This window comes from Mustela erminea, chromosome 18, assembly GCF_009829155.1.
Source record: "Mustela erminea isolate mMusErm1 chromosome 18, mMusErm1.Pri, whole genome shotgun sequence".
NCBI lineage: Eukaryota > Metazoa > Chordata > Mammalia > Carnivora > Mustelidae > Mustela > Mustela erminea.
In genome coordinates, this window is record NC_045631.1 from 628,754 (window position 1) to 645,942 (window position 17,189).

The following is a 17,189-nucleotide window of genomic DNA, read 5'->3' on the forward strand; positions in this document are numbered from 1 at the left end:
CTCCAGCAGTGGTCACCCCATGTGTCCTGGCAGTGCCAGCCTGTGGGAGCCTGCGAGTCCCGTTGCCCATCCTCATGCTGGGTGTCCTTCCTCACAGGCGGGCACCTGGCCGGAGCGGGTGTGAACCTTCTCTCTGCTCTCACGCCTCACCGGTCCTTGCGCCAAGACGGTTCAGAGACCAAGTGGTCGTCCACAAGAGTTATCTCCCTGCGTGTCCTCTCTTTGCTCAGGGTCCCCGAAGTTTCCGATGATGAGTCTTGGCGTGAGTCTGTATTCCTCGTGTCGGGCGCACAGTGGGGCATTCCAGCCTGGAGACACCTGGTCTCTGTTCTGGAAAACCATACCATTTAGGCCAGAAGCCCTTGGCGGGACACTAGGCTTCTGGGACTGGTCCGCATTCTCACCTTTCCTCAATGACTATTTTTAAGTCTCTTTGTCTTTTGTTTTCTCTTCCAAACTTTCTTGTTAAGTGTTTTATTCTCATTCTCCTTCAGAAATGCATCCCAAACTGTTTTCTTGGTAAGTCCTTACGAATGTCATTCACCTCTTGATTGCTGGCGCAAACGTCTTCACTCCTCGGGTGGGATGCTCCAGAGGATCTTGGCGTCCACATTGCTTCCTGTCCCTGCCCATCCCTGTCCTCTGAAAGCCTCTGTGCTGGCTCTGTGGGTCTCTATCTTCAAGCTGACAGTGCGCAGTCCGGGGCACCCCCTCTGCCTGAGCCCAATCCCCTGGGCAGGTGGGGGAGACCAGGTTGGTGGGGAAGCTTGACCGCGGGGGGTGGGACGCCTGCACAGGTGACATCAGAACTGGGAGTCCTGTCCCTAGGGGCCGGACAGCCCCCTGGGCACCCTATACTCTTGCCAGGGGGACAGGCAAGCCTGTGGGGCTGTCTACACAGCGTCAGAAGCAGGAGGAGAAAGCCCGTTACCTTGATTTTCGGGCTGTGCCTCGAGCATTCTCGCTGCTGTGGATGCTGGGCCTCCCATGTCAGAGCCTAGAGTCTAGAGGCCGGTCCCCTCCCCTCACTGGGGCCCCCAGGCTTCTGCGTCTTCCAGGCACCCGGGGGACCTGCTCATCCTTGCTGGGGGAGCGAGCAGCCCGCCACGCTGTCTCAGAAGCAGGTTGCCTTTTAACACCTGAGTCATCTGCGTCACTCGCAGAGAAGGGAGCGTGGCTGAGACAAGCGATGTGCAGGCAGGTGTGCCCCCTTGCTCGGTATACATGAGACTCCCCGGGTGGCTGGCCCCTCTCGCCCCCGATGGGCACCATGCCCAGCTGGCAGGGTCTGCAAAGTCGGGGGGGTGAGCGGTGCCTGCCATGTGAGTGCTTGCAGGTGTCAATCACATGTACTAGTGTAATTTTGGGATGTCCTCGAACAGGGGCGCTGGGGCTCAGAGGAACAGCCCTGCCCTGTGCCCCGAAGGAGCAGGCTTCTGGGGGCTTCTCCTGGGAAGTGCAGCGGTCCCTGGGGCTCGGCTGGGGCTGGGAGGATGTGGGGCATCTGCTGGTCTGGGCAGCTCTGGCTCTCTGTGTAGCTGACACATGCGGGACCCCAGCTCAGCCTGGAGCTTTCTCTGTCCCTGGAACAACCCTGTCTTTCTGCAAATGGTCCCCGTGGGCCCCCTCCTAAAGTTTTCTTCTGTCCCTCCTGCCTTTGTCCCGAAGAGACCCGGGTCCTGGTTCTGACTTGGTCTCTGATTGCCCAGAGGTAGCGCGGACGTAGGACCAAGCCCCAGCTCCAACCCCTGTCCTGCGCAGCTTGGCCTCGGCCCAGGGGCTCTGCCTGTCCCCGCAGATGCAGCGGCGGTGGGATGGGGAGGATGGGGCAGCCTGGCTTGCAGTTCAGGGGCTGGCTGGCTGCAACCTTCCCTGGCCTCCCCTGCCCACCCTCGCGTGGGCTCGTTCATTCAGCACGACTGCGACTGCGTGGGACAGCGGGACGAGGGGCGGGTGAGGCTCTCAAAGGGCTGAGCAGAGGAAATGCGATCCGGTCGACTCGTTTGTGGCCTCCCAGGCCTCTTAGCAACAGCAGCACAGCCACGGGGAGAGGCCCCCCCTCCTCAAGGCTCTCGGTCTAAAGACACGTCCCCGGGAGTCGTTCTGTCACATGGATGCCCCCGCAGGCCAGCGTGGTCTTGGAGCCTGGCTGCGCTCCGGCCGGTCCCCCATAGATCTCTCTAGCCTAGCCTGGCCAGCTCAGGGCTCCCACACCCACTCGGGCGTCCCCATGGCGGCCCCTTGTGGAGGGACAGGGTCCTTGCCTCAAGGCCTGGTTCCGTTTATTACTCAGAGCTCGGGGCTGTCTGAACTTACCGCCGATCTGTATTTTTCACTAAACACTTCTAAAAATCACTTGTTATCTCATTTTTTAAAAGATTGATTGATTGATTTATGTGATAGAGATCACAAGCAGGCGGAGAGGCAGGCAGAGAGAGAAAGGGGGAAACAGGCTCCCCTCTGAGCAGGGAGCCCGATGTGGGGATCGATCCCAGGACCCTGAGACCATGACCTGAGCCAAAGGCAGAGGCTTAAGCCAAAGGCAGAGGCTTAACCCACTGAGCCACCCAGGCCCCCCTCATTATCTCATTTCAATGCTTGGAACTAGGAGGCTTGGTCTTCCCATCTGAGATGCTAGCTGCTGTGCTGCTGGGTTCAGAGGGCCGCTTTCATGGGAGTCCACGGCCACACTGGTGCTGTGGGGAGGGCAGGCCTCCCTTGGACACAGAACAACCGTCCTGCATGGGGTAGCAGCTAGGACTCAGAGAGACTGCCTGAAATCTCCGCTGTGTGCTGGGCTCAGCCCCCTTTCCCCAGCTGGGTGTGCTGACGAAGCTGGGGCGGGGTGGGGGGTTGGTCAGAAGAGGCCAGTGGGAGATCTGCCACTTTAGCATAAGGACTATTTTGAGCTGAAAGTCACTGGGCATCAGCAGGTCAGGAAAAGTTCTTCGCTTTCCCCTTATCTGCCTAAAAGCAGGTTGTCAGTCTTCCTTTGAAAGAGGTGCCCCCTGCACCAGGTAAAGGGGATTGTTATCACGAGATTGGGGGTCACACCAAGATGAATCTGCATCAACTATCAGTTGGTGCAGTTAAGGACGATCAATAAATAGTCCTTATTGTCTATTAGTCCCCCGCATATATTTTAGTTACTTTCTCAATAATTTATAGCCTTTTCTTAAAATGGCACTAAGCCCCCAAGTCAAGCTGCTTCTTTGAGTTTTTCTTCCTTGTTGTGAAGCTCCCATGCATGTAAAAGCATTAACATTAATAAAAATGGTATGCCTGTTCTCCTGCTACTGTCTTTGCCTGTTTAATTTGCAGGTCTCTGGGCACTGTACATAAGAGGATACATGTTTCCTCTCCTTCAGCCCCAGGTGTGGAGTTGATTGTGACAAGGGCAGAAGGTGGGTCGGGGCAGCCTTTGCCCCACCCTCCAGGGGCACATCTTGCCACTGGGTCAGCCCTTGAATGGCACTACTTTACTCGGTCCAGCAGCTTTAGCCACGGCACCCCACAAATGGCCGAAGACAAGAAACCAACCATACAAAGAGTCCAGTGCACACTTGGCCCCACATCATCTTGACTTTCAAGCGGCTTGAGGTGCTCTATGAAATGTTAATCCTCTGGGGTGAAATCTAAGCCACTTTATCCTCAGAGCCCCCAGGGCCAGCGATGGCGGTGAGCCGGGAGGCACGACGTTTCTTCTCCTAGAGCACAAGGGATCTATTCAACACACTCACTGCTGCAGGACAAAAAACTATTCTTGTTCCAGATCAACGGAGGGAACGGTCCAAGGGCGAAGACAATTTGAGGCTTATGTCCTGTTTCCTGTGCAAAAGTGAGCCCCGAGGGGAGACCCCTGGTGGGACACAGCAGGCACCTGTGAAGATGCAGCGCTTCCAACACTTCAGTTCTTCTGCAGCTGGGGGTGGGAACCCACAGGTGGACAAGCGCCCCTGGGGGGCTCGCTGCACAGGGCTGCCCACATTCCAGAAATACTCGAAGGCTTCTCAAGATTCGGTAGCATGCACGGTTAAAAATACCAAGAGCACGGGGTGCTGGGGTGGGCCAGTGGGCTAAGCCTCCGTCTTTGGCTCAGGTCATGGTCTCAGGGTCCTGAGATCGAGCCCCGCATTGGACTCTCTGCTCAGCGGGGAGTCTGCCTCCCCTGCCTCTCTGCCTGCTTGTGATCTCTCTCTCTCTGTTAGATAAATAAATAAAATCTTAAAAAAAAAAAAACCCAAAACCCAAAACACTACCAGGAGCGTAAGGCCAGACTCTTGATGGTGAAGGCTCACTCTTGTGGTGAAGGAGAACAAACACATCCATATTCAACAACTCCACGGTCAACATGTAGTGTGACTCACGATGAATGACATCGTTTTTCACCACGCAATAGGAATTTTTTTTAAAAGATTTTATTTATTTATTTGACAGAGATCACAAGTAGGCAGAAAGGCAGGCAGAGAGAGAGAGAGAGAGAGGAGGAAGCAGGCTCTCTGCGGAGCAGACAGCCCGATGCGGGGCTCGATCCCAGGACCCTGGGATCATGACCCGAGCCAAAGGCAGAGGCTTTAACCCACTGAGCCACCCAGGCGCCCCTGCAATAGGAATTTTAAACCATCTCTTAGAGCTCCCATGATCAGGTTGGGCTGCCCAAGCTTCTGCAGAAGGCCTGGCTGGCCCCTGTGCCCACCATGGTCCTTCGTCTTCTGGAAACTGGGTCTTTAGATCTGAACAGTCGATAACCTCCTCATCCAGAACAGAGACAGGCGCTATGTCCGGATGTACTCTGTGCTCTTAGGGACCCGTTCTTTATAAACTCTGTTAAATACACAATTTATGTGGGGAAAGAATGCCTTTCAAGAAAAGAAAGCCCTCACACTACTTTTCCTGGAAAATTCTGGTATTTTCATTAGGAAATGCCATATAGTGTAAGCACGTTTTGTTTTTTCTCTTTAATTTTTTGGAACTCATTTATTTAAATAAGAAGATCGCTGAATGGTTATTTTGTTCTAGAAGTCCTTCTCAGTATGAGCCAGACTTGCATCTTTAAACCAATTTTGTGAATGTAATACATGCTGATTATGTGTTATATACTTTCCTATGACCGATGTAAGATGAAATAATGTCAAAACAATGATTTCTGGGGCGCCTGGGTGGCTCAGTCGGTGAAGCGTCTGCCTCTGGCTCAGGTCATGATCCTGGGGTCCTGGGATCGAGCCCTATGTTGGGCTCCTTGCTTAGTGGGGAGCCTGCTTCTCCCTCTCCCTCTGCTGCTCCTTCTGCTTGCTTATTCTCTCTCTCAAATAAATAAAGCCTTAGGAAAAAAAAAAGAAAGAAAAGAAAAAAAGCTCTGCTCAGTAATCCCTTCTTAATGAAAGACACTTTTAGGTGTCGCTCTGGGCTTCTGTCGTGCCCTCCTTCTCAGGTCCAAAACGAGGAATGTGGTCAGAGAGAAGTGACAAGGTCAAGGGTTATTGGCAGAGGCAGGAGCAGAAGGTCCCTGCCCTGTCTACACCCCCTGTGGCCCCAGGGCTCCTGCCACTCTCCTCAGCAGTTCATGTCAGCTTTGTGGAGGGCCTGGCGAAGTGTGCTATGATCGAAAGCTCTGGTTGCGGCTGTTTGGGTGCTGCAAAGCCGTCCTTCTCCATTAAAATCATCACCCCCCTCTGGTGTGGGAAGATTACATGCCATTTTGGACTACAGATAAACTGGAACAAGTCCGGAGGAGAGAGGGTGGGAGGGAAGCTTAGAAATGCCATCACCCCATAGAAGGGTGAAGGAGCCAGAGGATGCAGCCTGCGGACTTCTTGGGGGAGAAAGGGCACGTGTTTTTGAATACATCAAGGTAACTCATGCGTAGGGAAACCAGATTTATTCTGTACGGCTCAGAACGTCAACTAGTTTCCGTGCGTGGAAACTACCAGAATGCTTCTGCAGCACAGCAGCCCCGGGAAGGACCACCTGGGAAGGTGATGAGGTCCCCGTCGCCGGCTTGTTCAAGCACCAGGCAGCCTCTGGTTGCAGCAGAGGGTGCTCACATCAGGCCGCTTCAGACATGTTCCTTGCAACTCCAAGCATCAGATTCTCTCCAGAGGTGTTTCAAAAACTGAAAAGAAAACCTATGGATTGAAAACCCCCGTACTGCTTCCCCGAGGTCTTTCATGGCAAATGAAATAAAGGGGAGTAGAGCTCCAGCGCCGCGCACACGACGTGGCTGGAAACTCTGAGGTCTGAAACGCACAGCAGAGCAGAAGGCACCGGGTCAGAACAGCGGTAGTGGCGCCGCCCGGAAGAACCGCAGCTCCGGGGCCTCCCACGGTCCTCCTGCCCGGTGGTTCCTCCGTAACTGGAATTCACACATGTGTGAGATGACGCATGGTTACTGTCTACGCTACCAGGGACACTAGCTTTCCCCCTGTGACAGTCCTTTTCTAAAATAATAATGCTTACTGGTGAAAATGAGTGCCTTTGAGTAACTTTACAGGTGGGTCCCTGACGCGCGGCTGGGTCGGTAATTAAGAAGTTGGCACCAGAATGACTTAGATTGGGGGAACACAGCTTTATCCCACCAACGGAAATCTCCAACTCACAGAGAGCTTCCGTGCCCCTAACCCTGAACATTCCCGCTGCCTAAGCTCTGGTGGCTGGCCAGCTGGGCAGATGCTAAGCTTGGTGCCAGGGGGTGAGTCCCTGCCTGCAGCCCGGCGCCAGGTGCTCGGGCTCAGTCCTGGGCTGGCTTGCCTGTACGACATGAGGTTTTTCTCTGGAGAAGATTTTCAGGTACTGCAGTTACACCGGACTCCAGAGTAAATGGCAGACGGAGAGGTCGTTCTCCTTCCTTCCTGCTGAAGCACCGGGAGCTGCAGCCGCGTCCGAGTGAGGCCTGCAGAGCACGGTCCATCCGTGGAGACGCCCGTGGTCGCTCCATCCCAGACCGTGCCCGGTGCTTGGTACCCGGTGCTCAGTACCGGTGCTCGGTGCTCCGGGAGGTCTCAAGCGTCTTCTCCCAGCGCTCCCACCCCGTGGGGCAGGGCGAGGTTACTGTGCACCCCGACGCAGACACGGCGGTGACCTGCGGTCATAAGCCACAGAGCTGGTGTCACTACTTTTGCCCATTCCACCGTTTCCAACAGTTCCACGAAGCCTGCGGACCTGCAAATCCGGGACGCCCCGGGGCGGGGGGCCTCGGGCCTGGCGGGCTCCCCAGGACACGCACGCTCCTGCTGCCCAAGTGCGGGAACCCTGCGCACTCAGGAGCCGCGTGACCCCAGCCCCGTTCCCGCGCGCAGCGTCCCTCCGGGTCAGGGACAGACACTGAAGCTCCTAACCCGGATTCCGACTGCTGCAAGGCGCGGCACGCTCCTTAAGTAGCGGCCCCACAGGGGGCGGGGATATGAATATGCAACACCAGCTTCCCTGCATGCCATTGGACAGGTATAACTTAATATTCATGACGCTCTGCGGGGCTCACTGGCACTCCGACGCCTCGGGAGACCTAGGGGCGGTCCTCACGAGGCCAAGCCTCCCCTGATTGGTTGTCCTTAGAGGGAGCTGGGTTCCCATTGGCTGCTTTAAAGCGGGGACGCGGCCCGTCCTTTGGGCGGGAGATTCGAAAGCCCATTTCCCGGATTTCGGGCTGTGCGCACAACGGCCGCCCCGCTGTCCCCCAGTGGGAAGTTCCTTCATTTTCTCCGTCGGAGACGCACGGGTCCCACAGCCCTAGCGCACTCCCGGCGCCGCGCTCTCACTCCGGGTCCGGACAGCTGCTCCTGACCCCGGACCCTAACGGCTGACCCCCGACCCTGACCCCGGCCCCCGACCCCGGACCGCGGCCCCCGACCCCGACCCCGGACTCCGACCCCCGATCGCCGCCCGCCACCGCCCAGCCTCTCGCTTCTCCCGCCGCGCCGGACCGGTGGTCCCGTGTCCAGGCTCAGCCCACTGAGCCCCGCGGGTGCCGCGCGTCCGGGCTCGGGGCCGTGGTCGCCGTCCCCTGCCTGGTGTCTCGCGCGGGCGTGGGCGGCGGGCACCGCCGGGTCCCCAGTCTGCCGCCCCGGCCGCTGAGAGGCCGCAGGGTCGCGCCTGCGCAGAGCCGCCGGCCCGGCCCCGCCCCCTTCGCCCGGGGGACGCGTCCCCCGTTGCCACGGAGACGCGCGGGTTAGTAACCAGCGGTTCTGCGCGAGCTGCTGCTGGGGTGCGGTGGGGTGCGGGCGCGGCCGGCCAGCCTGTGGTCCGCGGTTCCCGCAGGCGCTGCGGTGAGTGCAGGCCGCCCACCGCCCAGCCCCCGGCCTGGGCTCCCTGCCAGCCCCCGCCGGCCTCCTCTTCACCCCGCGGGTGCTGCTCCGGGGCATTCTGAGCCCGCACTCGGAGGGCCGTGGGGGTGTGGAAGCCCCGCCGCCCTGAGGGCCTTGGGCGGGCAGCTGTCCCCGGGGGGCTGCGCGCAAGCAGGTGGGGTGGTGCAGAGCAGGTGCGGTGGGGTGGGAAGCAGGTTCTCTGGCGAGAAGATGGCAGGTGCGGTGGGGTGGGCAGCAGGGGGTACCCAACCACACACAGCGCAGGCCGCCTTCTGGCTTTTCTTTGTCCTGCAGAGGGTTCGTATCCTCTGCTGAGTGGGCTCCATACCCAGCTCTGAGTGTACAGATACCACACGCGATCGTTCATTCAGAATTGTGGCTGGGTTCCTCTGTGCACAGGATGTCCTAAAAGTGAATGCTGCCTAGGCCCAGCCTTTCTGATGAATCCTAAAAATGTGTGCCTGTGGTCACCAAAAGACACATCTGAGATTGGCATTCTCACAACAGCCCCGCACAGGAACCCAAATATCAGCGCGCAGTAGATATGGGTGGGCGTGGCGTAGTCACCGTGTCCTGCAGAAAGACCACAGCTGCAGACCGCAGCTCTGTGGGCAAGGGGACAAATCTTACAGACATGACATTGAGTGGAGGGGTCAGATATAAGAGAACACACTGGGTGATTCTGTTTACATGAAACCCCCAAATTCCAAAACTACATTCTAGTGGTTGTGCTGTGGGAGCCCGGTGGGAGGCCAGTGAGAGAAGGGAGGGGAGGTCAGGCTACACGGATGGTTCCTTCTGTGTGTAGAACGTGGTGAGTGCACCTTTGGGAATGTATGTCACACTCGAATAAAAACGGACGTAAAAAAAGGACCAAGTGCTTTCGATGAAACTCAACAAGTGTCTGTCTTTGTGACCAGGACTTTGGAAAGCCATTATGGCCAAACTGCTCCAACCTCCCCCCAAGTTCCTGCCCTCAGAGTGGCAGGTCGCTAACAAGAACCAGTACCACAGAGCAGAGGCCCAGCGGTCCCGGTCCGAACGCCTGGTGGCAGAGAGCCAGAGGCTTGTGGATGAGATTGAAAAGACCACGAGGAAGTCTCAAAGCGATGTGGACAAGAAACTAGGTAAGATGCGCCACTTGCTGCCTTTGTGCCCACACCTGGATGCCACGGGGAGGTGTGGCCACGGTGCCGTTCCGTTCCGTGGTCAGGAGAGGAGTGATGGAGTATCTTGAAATACTGGGGGAAAATGTGCATTCTTCTGGTTGTCTCTGAGCTCCCTGCCCTAAGACAGAGGACGCTAACCTCGCCTGCTATGCAGCCTTCCTTGTTCATTCTCTTACTGATCTGACACTCTTACTGGACATCTAAGAGATGCCTGGGCTGTCCGTTCACTCTGGACAGTCAAGTTGCAAACCTAGACCTTGCAGAAAGAGGTCCCAGTTGGCACGCGAGGCTTGTAGCCTCAAACATAACCAAGCAAGGGTCAGAGACATTGGAGGGGCGCCTCTAACATGACAGACACCCGGACAGACCCCACACACATGGCAGAAGAAAAGATGAGCCATAAAATATTCAGGAAATTTGGAGAAGACACTGCAAGTAGGAAACGGACTCTTGAAGACCACTCGGGGATAAGAAAGCATCCTTGGGGATTAAAATCATGAGAGCACAGTCTGCAAAACTCAGAAGAAGGGAAGGGGTGAGCGCAGGAGAACGTGATGGCGAGGAAGGGGGCGGTGGCAGGTGCGAAGCTGAGGGGGTTCCAGAATCTGCGACCATCATCAGCAAGCGGGAGGGAGGGTGGGAGGAGGAAGCGCTCCAGGGCAGAGGTCCTGGAAAGAAGCAAACCCAGCGGGTTCCTTGATGGGGCCGAACATGCGGGGGTGTTTGCAGCTCTGGCAGAACGTCCAAGGAAACAGTCCTGCGTCTCTGGAACGTGAAACAAAGACATGACTACCAGCCCCTCTAAAACCAGAAAATCCCACGAGAGGAGAAATAGATGGCAGCGCGCCCCACAGCCCAGATGTAGACCCCATTTACGCATTTACGGTCTTGTAAGCAAGCTGTTCTGTCGCAAGACGGCGATGCAGCCCCACAGGGAAGACGGGGCAGCGAGAGCGTGCTGTCCCAGAGCAGATCCTGGCTTTCAGTCACAGGGAACTGGTAGATATCGTCTAAACTGATCATGAGTGAGGAGCAGTGTGAGCATAGGCCAGAAGAAATTCCGGAAGTGTCTAGAACGTGATTGCTCCCGGGTTACCTGGGGGACTCTGACGGCCATGCCTCGGACTCTCTTGATTTTGGCTCAGGTCATGATCTCAGGGTCATGGGATCGAGCCCCGTGTTGGACTCTGTGCTCAGTAGGGAGTGTGCTTGAGATTCTCTCTCCCTTTCCCTCTGCCCCTCCCTCCCTCAACCTCTAAAATAAGGAAATAAATCTTTTTTTTTTTTTTAATGCATTGTTTCCAGAAAGCGGGAGTGGGTAGGGACAGGTCAGAGAGCTGCAACACTTGGGTGGGTTGACTTTTCAAACAACGTATGTCTAGATCTTTGATAAAATTTAAAGTTATTAAAAACAGTGGCTTTTAAAGCCTTAGAGTCAACCCTTATGGGTGACGGTTGCATTAATTCATGGGCGATGGTTGCATTAACTGGATGTTGGTCTTGTAAGAAGAGATGCCCTCCCGCCGTCCCCTAATCAGCACTTACAAGATGAAAGGGCCCCCGCAAAAAGAATGCAGCTGGGGTGGTTTGAGGGTGGTCTTTACGTTTCTGATCCCAGAAATGGCAGCACGGGGAGTGGGCAGACGTGTGTGTGATGCCGTGTGCTTTCTCCGTGCACCTCAGAACAGAGGCTCGAGGAAGTCCGGTTCTGGAAGAAGGAGCTGGACGACAAGCTCGAGCAGCTGGTGTACATCACAGAGGACCTGCTCACGTACCAGACCAGACTGGTGAACGCCCTGGAGAGCATGAAGGAGCCCCTGCATATCAACCAGATGTGCCTGGAGTACAGGTGGGAGTCACTGCCGTGGGGTCCCGCTGCTGGGGGCAAAGTGCAGCTGCGCCAGGTGCTGGGTCCCGGTGAGGCTGTGGAGCCTGTGTTTGGAGCCCGCCGTGCTGGGCAGCGGAAGGAGCTCTTCACACCTTCACTTAAATGTAGGTTGGGACTCGGTTTGGCTGCAGAGACTTGGAACACTATAAACTAAGGCTGAATTGAGGTAGGGCCATGCTCTGTCCCTCACAGTTAGGGGGTCTGCAGGAAGTCAGCGTGGGGCTGACGTGGTGTGGGTCTTCACTCCCCGGGTGACTCTGTGACTCCAGATGGCAGCCAGAGCTCCAGCCCTCCCCTCCATGCTCCAGCAAGTAGGAATAATTGGGTTTGCTAGTCCCCGTTGGCCCGTGCAGCCCTTTGACGGGCGCTTAGTCACGGGGCCACACCCGCAGAAACGGCCCTCGAGGACAGGTTCCCAGGGGACAAGTCTGCGCCAGTACGCAGAGCCTCACTGGAGCACTTTGGAACCCAGGGAGCCCTGTGCGTTGTCCTTTCCCTCCTTCAAGTCCTGTGAGTGGGATGTTCTAGGAGGAAGGACGCAGGTCCCCCTCCCCCTGCTCTCTGTCACAGCTCCCCCCCAACCCCGCGCGCCCAGGGCCTCTTGTGGCTGCCAACACAGGCCCCTCCACGTCCAGTGCCCCCGCACACTGGCTGCTGGGAGAATGATTTCAGACGCAGGTTTCTACGGGTCATTCTGGGGGCCCAGAACTCTTTCCCTGCGACGCTGGAGCTGTAGTTCCTTGGTCTGGCCACTGAGGTTCGAGGTTTGTCAGGACCTAGCAGACTGAGCCCATGACCTCTCCGGGCCACACCTCACGCCCAGCAGCCCGTGGTGCCCAGGTGTGCAGTTACCTGCTGCTTCCTGAACCCGAGGCGGCTCCCTCTTCCTGGGAAGAGCAGCCCCCTCCAGCAGATGCGGGGTCTGTGAATCCCAGGGAAGGAGCAGGTGTGCACAGAGCCCGCCACCGGCTGCTCAAGTTCACACCCAGGGTGGTTGTGGGGGGCGGGGGTGTTGGGAGGGTGTTGGTGCCGCTGCCGAGAGCCAGGGAAGCACCATCTGTGCCTCCCCTGTTCCTTGCCACAGCCCTGCGAAGGTGGAAACAGTATCCCCATTTCACGGGAGAGGAAGCCTCCCCAGACCTCACCCTGGGGCGGGCAGGGGGTGTGGGAGGAGCCTTCCCGCCAGGCACTGCCCTGTAGGGTGGAGGAGTCAGGTGGTGATGGGTCCCTCCGGGGTTAAGAGCACGTGACCCCGACTGAATTACCTCCTCCCCTTGACTCCAGAGGGAAGCTGGGTATCGTGGCGGCCCCCGAAGTGGGGTGAGCGCCCGGCGGGGGAGTGTGGACGTTGCCTCATTTCCGCTGTAGAGCACCTTTCTGGGTTCAAATCCTTGGCAAACATCAGGATGAGCTCCTGTTTCCAGGAAAGAAACCCACGTGTTCACAATTCTGAGGCAAACGAACATGCCCAATGACAGGTCAGAAGGAACAGCCTCCCAGAGTCACGGCCAAGTGGAGGGGAAGTGCATCTGGCATTTTTCTGAGCAGGTGACCAGCGGCCCATGGATCTCGGCTCCCTGAGTTCTGGATATTTTGACATCTCACAGCCAGGCCTCCTGCCGGGTCGAGTCCCCCACAAACCCGTCGTCCAGGTAGCTCTAAGTGGAGTCAGCACCCCAGCAGGCGCTCTGTGACCAGCCCCTCCTCTCGGCCAGGGAGAAGCGGGTGGGCATCGACCTGGTGCATGACGTGGTGGAGCAGGAGCTGGTGAAGGAGGCCGAGATCATCCGCGGGGTCATGGCCCTGCTGACCCGCACCCTGGAGGAGGTGTCTGAGCAGATCAGGTGCGGCTGTGTGCCTGTCCATGGCTCCCCGCGGCCCATCCAGGATGGAGCCTGGGACAGGATGCAACCCGCGGTGTGAGGCCCACGTGACAGCGGCGCGCAGGCCATTGGGAGGGGGGCGGGCATGGTTGGAGTTACCAGACAGTGAACTGGAGCCCTTTCCTGCTGGGGTTCGGACCCTCCCATCAGAAGGGTCAGGAAGATGTAGGTGGGTTGGTTAAGCCGTCACCCAGCGTCCGGGGCTGGGGGCGGGGAGGCTGGGCCGAAGGAAGCAGGTGCTGCGTCCTGCACCAGACCTGGCACGCCCTGCTTCTCCCTGCAGGCTGAATCGCTCGGCCAAGTACAACCTGGAGAAGGACTTGAAGGACAAGTTTGTGGCCCTGACCATCGACGACATCTGCTTCTCCCTCAACAACAACTCCCCAAACATCCACTATTCGGAGAAGGCCGTGAGGGTTGAGCCACAGTGAGTGGGTCCCTCCCCGTGTCCCGGGCGGAGGGCAGCCCGCGGGTCATTCTGACACAGTGCTGAGTGCCCTGGGGTCCCCCTTTGGGAGCGTCTGATGTCAAATCCCTATAAACCTTGAGAACTGGTTCGCCTGCCTGTCGTGTTTTCAGATATCCCGAGGGCAAGCTGGTAGTTCCCGGGCTCCCCTTCCCACAGCCCCCACTCAGGGGAGGAGGTGGCACGGCTGCAGGGACCAGGAGGTGGACCCAGCCCAGGGTCCCCACACTTCCTGTGCCCGGCCGAGGAGAAAAACCTCAGCGCCAGCACAGACTTCTGGGACCCTGTCCCTGTCTCCCCTGCCCGCCCTGTCCCACAGCCCAGGCACGCCTTGAGCAACTGATGGCTTCCCTTGCAGCTCCGTGAGTCTGGAAGACTGGCTGGACTTCTCCAACAACAACGTGGAGAAGGCCGACAGGCAGAGGAACAACTCTCTGGCCCTGAAGGCCCTAGTGGACCGGATCCTGTCGCAGACGGCCAGTGACCTGCACAGGCAGTGTGACGTGGTGGACATGGCGTTCAGGAACGGGCTGCAGGAGACCAAGGCTGCCAGGGACCAGCTGGCTGCCCACCTGGCCAAGGTGAGCTTCCTGAGGGGGAGCTGCTGGCCTGGGCCGCCGGCCCTGGGCCTTGTGCTCCTGGGTGGACGGGGGGAGGTGCACTCATGGCTCCCCATTCACAGCAGGGCATGGGCTCCTGGGGACCCCAGGGGACTTCACCCCACCCTGCGTGACTTGTGGCCAGGGGGATGGAGAGTGTTGACATTCCTTGAGTCAGCTAGGTACCGCCAGCTTCCGCGAACCCCCCGCTGGCTCAGGATTCTGGCTCCTTGTGCCTCTCCATTCCCAGGGCTGTGCCAGGAAACTGGCATTCAGGAAACAAGTCACAAGGCAAGACCCTGAACTTTAGCCTTGGCAGGTTTCCGTGGCGTGGATGCGACCATCACGGTCGGCTCCGAGCTGCCTGTTTAACGTGGGCTGGCCAGGTGTGGAACAGCTAGGCCATGGGAGCCAGCGGCCTGGGTCCTGAGCACAAGCGGTGGGTTCAGGGGGAGATGGGGGCAGGAGGGGCAGACAGGGGCGGCCTCACAGCGCAGTCCCGAGGACTGGACACAGCCCGGGGCGTGGTTCACCGTCTCCAGCAGTACTTTGCAAAAGGTGGAAGGACTTAGGTGAAATGAAAAACTATTGCTCTAGTGTGTTCAAAGTGTCCGTAACAAACGATGTCGCTCACGTTCATTTTTAAAACTGGGTGTTCAGGACTCGACGTGTACGCACTCCAGCCCGTCTGGTTTGGGGCTGGTGGAAGGTGGTGCTGCCCGGGTGGGTGGCCTTGCTCTGTGGAGACCCCGACGCAGTTCTAGAGCAAAGCCTCTCTCTGGTCAACGTGGGGCCAGAAGAGAGCAGGCCGAGAAGGCCAGCCCCCCAGGCAATGGTGGGTGACCCCGTTTCATTTTTGGAGGCACATTTGTTTCCTTATTGGGTGAAAAGGAAAAGTTCAGACAACCAAATGCAACGTGTGGGTTTCCTTTGGATTCTAATGTGAACAAACCAACTCTTTAAAAAAATATGGGGGGATGCCTGGCTGGCTCAGTGGGTTAAGCCTCTGCCTTTGGCTCAGGTCATGGTCTCAGTGTTCTGGGGTCGAGCCCCACATCAGGCTCCCTGCTCAGTGGGGAGCCTGCTTCTCCCTGTCCCTCTGCTGCTCCTTTGCTTGTCCTTACTGTCTCTCAAATAAATAAATAAAATCTTTAAAAAAATATGTGGGACAATCAGGGAAATTTGAATACTATAAGATATAATGTGATAGTAAAGAACTATTTTTTGGGTATAATAAAGATATTGTAGTTAGGTTAAAAGAAAAGAGAGACCTTTTCTTTTAAAAACATGTACTCAACAATTCAAGACTAATGCAGTATAATATCTGGGATTTACAGATAATCGAGCTGACGGACAGGGTTGGGATGGGGGAGAACCTGCTGTGTATGGACCGTTGGTTGGGTTGATGAGGGGCACATGAGGGGCAGTAGCCTCTCTAGTTCCATCTGCATCTGGAAATTTCCATGATGCAAAGTTAAAACTGCAAAAGCTTAAGGAAGAAATAAAAATTTAAGCTATTTAAATATTAATCTAAAAACCCAAGTAATTTCTGAGTGATCTTTTCTGTGCACAAAGCCACCATCAGAGAAACCCCAGAAACCACTCGGAGAGACTCTTCAGGCTTCTGGGGTTGGAACTCAGGCCAGCGGCTGCTTCCAGGGAGGGGCGAGGCAACAGTGGCCAGTCATTCCATTCCGCCTGCGAGGTTCTGGGGCGGGGGGAGCCCCTTGGTCCCCAGCAGTCACAGCTGCAGGGGCGAGAGGTCAGGCATGTTGTGGGGTCCCCGCTGGGCTGAGTGGGAGTCCCCTGTCGCCACCTGACGTGATCACCGCAGACCCGAGCGTGAGTGCCACCAGCCTTCCCCTCCTCCAATCCCTCCTCAAGGTCATGGAAGAGATCGCTTGCCAGGAGAAGAACATCACGGTCCTCGAGAAGGCCATCCTTGACCAAGAGGGGCCTGCCAAGGTGGCTCACACGCGCCTGGAGACCAGAACCCACCGGCCGAACGTGGAGCTGTGCCGCGACGTGGCGCAGTACCGGCTGCTCAGGGAGGTGGGCGAGATCGCCCACAATGTGGCCAGGTAGGTGGCTTGTGTGGGGAGCCTGCCGGCAGGCGGACAACATCTATACCCTCGCAGGACCTGCTTCCCCAGGGCAGGCTTCCCTAACTGCGGCCACGCAGAAAGCAGGTCCCTAGCTACACTTTTCTAGAGCCCCGATCCAGACGTTTAGGTAAAAATGCACCATTCTGAAGGTTGGGGGCTCTCTTGGGTTTTCTGCCTGTGGCCCCCAGTTTGAAGTCTGCCTAGAGGCAGAGAGGGAGGGGCAGGTGTCCACGGTTCATCCCAGAGAGAAGTCAGCGTCCTGTCTCTCTCCCCCGCAGACTGAAGGATGCCTTGGGCCAGGCCCAGGCGGAGCTGCAGGGCCTGCACCGCAGGCAGCTGGCCCTGCAGGAGGAGATCCAGGTCAAGGACAACACCATCTACATCGACGAGGTGCTGTGCACCCACATGAGGAAGTCCATCCCCCTGCGGGATGGCGGCGACCAGGGCCAGCGGGCGGGGGGCTTGCAGCCCGATGCTGTCTGCTAACGCCCCCGTGGGGCCCACGCCAATTAAACCAATCGATTAAACTGGGTCACGATCCGGAGCTTGGCTCTCATTTCAGGGAGGTGGGGCTCGGGCCTGGTGGGGGGTGTAGTGCTGGCTCGAGGGTCACCCGTCTCCCTGCACCTCCAGAGGACAGACTTGCAGCCTGGGGAGCAGTCCGCTGCCTTCCCTTCTGGACCCCCGGGTCTGGATCCCTCTTGAGACTTGCCGTCTCCCTCCTCGTCACAGTCACGGGACATCCCTTGGCCGCTGTCCTCCGTCTTCCCTAGGAAACC

The 17,189-nt window shown here is 57.5% G+C and overlaps 1 protein-coding gene across 1 annotated transcript; it reads left to right on the top strand.

Annotated features, from left to right (window-relative positions):
- Nucleotides 1–8,128: 8,128 nt before the first annotated feature.
- On the top strand, nt 8,129–16,954 carry TEKT1 (tektin 1). The gene is made up of 8 exons (XM_032322229.1): nt 8,129–8,261; nt 9,221–9,427; nt 11,153–11,318; nt 13,073–13,201; nt 13,524–13,667; nt 14,065–14,287; nt 16,190–16,386; nt 16,689–16,954. Exons 2-8 carry the CDS (start codon nt 9,238–9,240, stop codon nt 16,894–16,896), a joined length of 1,257 nt encoding a protein of 418 aa, XP_032178120.1. The 5' UTR covers nt 8,129–8,261; nt 9,221–9,237; the 3' UTR covers nt 16,897–16,954.
- The last annotated feature ends 235 nt before the right edge of the window (nt 16,955–17,189 follow it).

Excerpts from the sequence above, each read along its gene's own strand:
- TEKT1 (XM_032322229.1), top strand. The coding sequence starts at position 9,238 with ATGGCCAAACTGCTCCAACCTCCCCCCAAGTTCCTGCCCTCAGAGTGG. Across the intron at positions 9,428-11,152 it reads CGATGTGGACAAGAAACTAG|AACAGAGGCTCGAGGAAGTC; the intron begins GTAAGATGCGCC and ends CGTGCACCTCAG. Across the intron at positions 14,288-16,189 it reads TGGCTGCCCACCTGGCCAAG|GTCATGGAAGAGATCGCTTG; the intron begins GTGAGCTTCCTG and ends TCCCTCCTCAAG.